The sequence below is a fragment of the Spinacia oleracea genome, chromosome 6 (genome assembly GCF_020520425.1).
Source record: "Spinacia oleracea cultivar Varoflay chromosome 6, BTI_SOV_V1, whole genome shotgun sequence".
Taxonomy (NCBI): domain Eukaryota; kingdom Viridiplantae; phylum Streptophyta; class Magnoliopsida; order Caryophyllales; family Amaranthaceae; genus Spinacia; species Spinacia oleracea.
Window position 1 is genome coordinate 41,866,552 of NC_079492.1, and position 2,076 is coordinate 41,868,627.

General features: G+C 43.1%; 1 protein-coding gene across 1 annotated transcript; it reads left to right on the forward strand.

Annotated features, from left to right (window-relative positions):
• LOC130463098 (cell wall protein DAN4-like) lies at nt 1-1,092 on the forward strand. Its single transcript, XM_056832135.1, has one exon. It carries the CDS (start codon nt 1-3, stop codon nt 1,090-1,092), a length of 1,092 nt encoding a protein of 363 aa, XP_056688113.1.
• The last annotated feature ends 984 nt before the right edge of the window (nt 1,093-2,076 follow it).

The window sequence follows — 2,076 nt, forward strand, 5'->3', positions numbered from 1 at the left end:
ATGGAAAGGGAATCATTGGCAAATCTACAAAAGGAAGTTAGCTTTTCAGGTATTTGTGTAAAGGTTATTGGGAATGAAGGAGATCCTACAATAAATCTCTTAATTATGCCAGAGAAACACATCCCTTCATCTTCCTCTTCTGCTTTTTCCCACCCAGCTCTGATACGCCACATGGAACCTTCAACAATGGGCAATCCGGGAGGTGACCATCTCTATTCCACTCCTCTACCATCTTCAAATACATCAGAAACAACTAACAACAATGATCTTACAACTCCACTGTCTTCTCTCACAACCAAGAAATTCAAAAACAATGGAAAGAAAGCCTCAATTCCCTCGACTTCGCAAACAAAGAGCTTCCCGCCGACCAAATCAAAGTCGTCGGCCACCACCACCACCATCTCCACCCCTATCTCCTCCATCCCCGATCAATGCAGCAACCCCCCCACCAGCTTCTCCACCACCTCTCCCAGCTGTCAACAGAACCCTTCAGCAACAAATTGCCTCCAGCTCGAGGACGTCGTTGTCGTTCCGGCTTCCATTCAACCCTTACCCACTTCAGAAACCACCAACTCGTCCACCTCCACCACTAGACCCGACCGTGAACCCCTTTATCACCCCACCCCCATCTACTCCCTTGAGGATTCATCTCCCATGGGCACCGATAGAGACACCTCCCACCACTCAGAAAATTGCATAGATGCACAATTTGTTACTCCGGCTCCAAGCTTACCAAACCAACTCCCTCAACCTCTTGCAACCACCGGTGAACCTGCCTCCACCACCGTTCTCCACCCACTTCAACCAATTTCCTCTTCTTCCACCTTCAAAAAATCCAACAAACTTTGCCTTGCTGTCAAACCCAGTCGAGCTAAACTTAGAAAGGCTAGCAAACCATACGAAAACTTACAAAGTTCGAAAAGGAGTAGTGGGTCTTCAGTTGGAATTCCGCTACTAGGGGATGATCAATGGAGGAGAGAAGGAGATTCAATCAATGGTTCAACCACTCAAGATGAAGGATGTGGTACTGATGGAACAACTGGGAAATCGGAAGGATATGGAGAAATTCTTTCCATGGATTCTAGCCAATAATCTCAAGGTTTCAGGTTTTACTCCTACCTCTTTTCCTGATCCTGATATGAATCTTGTTATCTGGAATGTTAGGGGAGATAGCAAGAATGATTTTATTCCTTATGCTTGGGATATCATCAGTAACCACAAACCCTCTATTTTTATTATTTTGGAAACTAAAAATAATGAAGATAGGGCTAATGCTGTGGGGAAATACTTAGGTTTTGATAAATGTTTGGTTGTTCCTGCTGATGGGAGAAGGGGAGGTGTTTGGTGTTTCTACAATCCAGATGTTGTCTCTCTCATTCTGCACACTGAAAAAACTCCTAATTACTTCCATGCCCTGTTTAAACTGAATCCTTCTCAACCTGAGATTTTAATCACTGGAGTTTATGCTCCTAGTACCAGTTCCAAAAGACATGAGCTTTGGAACGAGCTTAAGTCTAGCCTTCCTCCCCTACCACCCCTTGGCTAGTGTTGGGTGATTTAAATGAGGTAACAAGTCAGGCAGAAAAATTGGGTGGTAGAAGGTTTATTTGTGGGTTCTCAATGTGCGGATTTGAATGTCTTGGCTGATGCAGCTTCCTTGGTTGACTTGGGTTTCCAAGGCAATCCCTTTACCTAGATTAATGCTCGTGAAGGAATGGGGATAATCTGTTAACGGTTGGACAAAGCACTGGCGAATCCAAGCTGGCTGAACACTTATCCTAACACTCAGGTACTCCATTTACCAAAAACTTATTCAGATCATTGCCCCTTGTTGATTAATGTCTTTTCTGATAAATTATTTGGCCCCTTCCCCTTTTGTTGTAAAGAACTTTGGTTATCTCACCCTAATTTTCATGAACTTTTTGTGGGAATTGGAGTAATACTAATATGAATTTCCTTGATGGACGCCAAAAATTTCTTTCCTCTATTCATTCTTGGAATAGGAACATTTTTGGGAATCTTAAACTTAAGAAACAAAACTTACTACGTAGAATTGATGGATGTCAAATTAGCCTC